The sequence below is a fragment of the Dendrobium catenatum genome, unplaced genomic scaffold (assembly GCF_001605985.2).
Source record: "Dendrobium catenatum unplaced genomic scaffold, ASM160598v2 fragScaff_scaffold_1478, whole genome shotgun sequence".
NCBI classification, from domain to species: Eukaryota; Viridiplantae; Streptophyta; class Magnoliopsida; order Asparagales; family Orchidaceae; genus Dendrobium; species Dendrobium catenatum.
Window position 1 is genome coordinate 14864 of NW_021319940.1, and position 1138 is coordinate 16001.

Sequence of the window (1138 nt, forward strand, 5' to 3'; positions counted from 1 at the left end):
TCCCCTCGGAGAAGCCCAAGCCCCTGCGGCTTCCCCCAAGTCCTCAAAGGCCACCGCTCCCGCCCCCGTGAAAGCCAAGTCCCCCACCACCGCCGCTCCGGCTAAATCCCCCTCCGCGTCCGCCAAACCCCCTGTTTCTCCAGCCCCCAAATCCAAGTCCCCGCCTGTCTCGATCGCTCCCTCCACCTCTCCCGCCGCCTCCCCAGCTGTCTTTCCCGATCCCGCCGACTCTCCCGCGGCATCCGGCCCAGTTGCTCCAGCTCCCGCCCCTGAATCCGCCGGAGTTGCCGACCAGAACTCTGGCGCTGTGAAAATTGGAGCTTTTATTGGTGGCGCTTTAGCTGCCTCTGCCTGGATCGCCGTCTCTGCTTTCTAAGTCAAGAACATGAAAGAAGAAATGGAATACCGGAAAAAAGAAAACAGAAACTGATGGGTAGCGGTTTCCTTTCTGCAATCGTTTGTTTGATTTCATTTTTTTTTTTTTTTTTCTATCATTTGAATTGGATTATACGATTTAATTGTATGAGTTGTTGTTTCTGCATTTGTAAGATGGCAAGCGGTCATCCTGCGATATGACTACTGATTATTTTTTTTATAATTTAACTTTGTTTGATTACTGTTCGCGTACTAAGACCATTCCTGAGCATCTGTGGTGAGATCGGCCAAAGTTGAGGAGAGATTATTCTTGCGGCCCGTCGAATGCAATTTATCGTCCGGAGATCAATTAAAATGTGTCACGTTGACGGTATGGAACTCAATACTGAGCAGTACCGAGCAGGGGCGACGTAGCATATTATGGTGGTCTTAGGACAGAGTTCGACGTCCCCACAGAATAATTTCACCAAGTTGAGGGGAGATTATTACGCACAGAGTTTGAAACGGAACTGTGCCCGAATTCTGTGAGTGTACGGAGTTTGGATTGGCCAAGTCAAGGAGACCATTTTGTCTCTTACTTTATAAGATGAAATTGACCCTATAACCTTGAAACAATTTTTTTAGATTTGTAATAAGCTGGATTTGCAAACCGTCTTCACCCTATTTTAAAATATTATGAACTCTAGTTTATTAATATTTTTTCTCCTATTTTAATGAATAGGATCTATATAAAAACATAAGATTGATTGTTCAACTAAGCTTT

General features: G+C 45.8%; 1 protein-coding gene across 1 annotated transcript; it reads left to right on the forward strand.

Moving 5' to 3' along the window:
* Positions 1-2: 2 nt before the first annotated feature.
* On the forward strand, positions 3-779 carry LOC110101790 (skin secretory protein xP2; the record flags this gene model as incomplete). The annotated part of the gene is given in 1 exon segment (XM_020829856.2): positions 3-779. A coding segment is annotated over 1 exon segment (374 nt), but the record flags the coding sequence as incomplete, so codon positions are not given.
* Positions 780-1138: the final 359 nt, after the last annotated feature.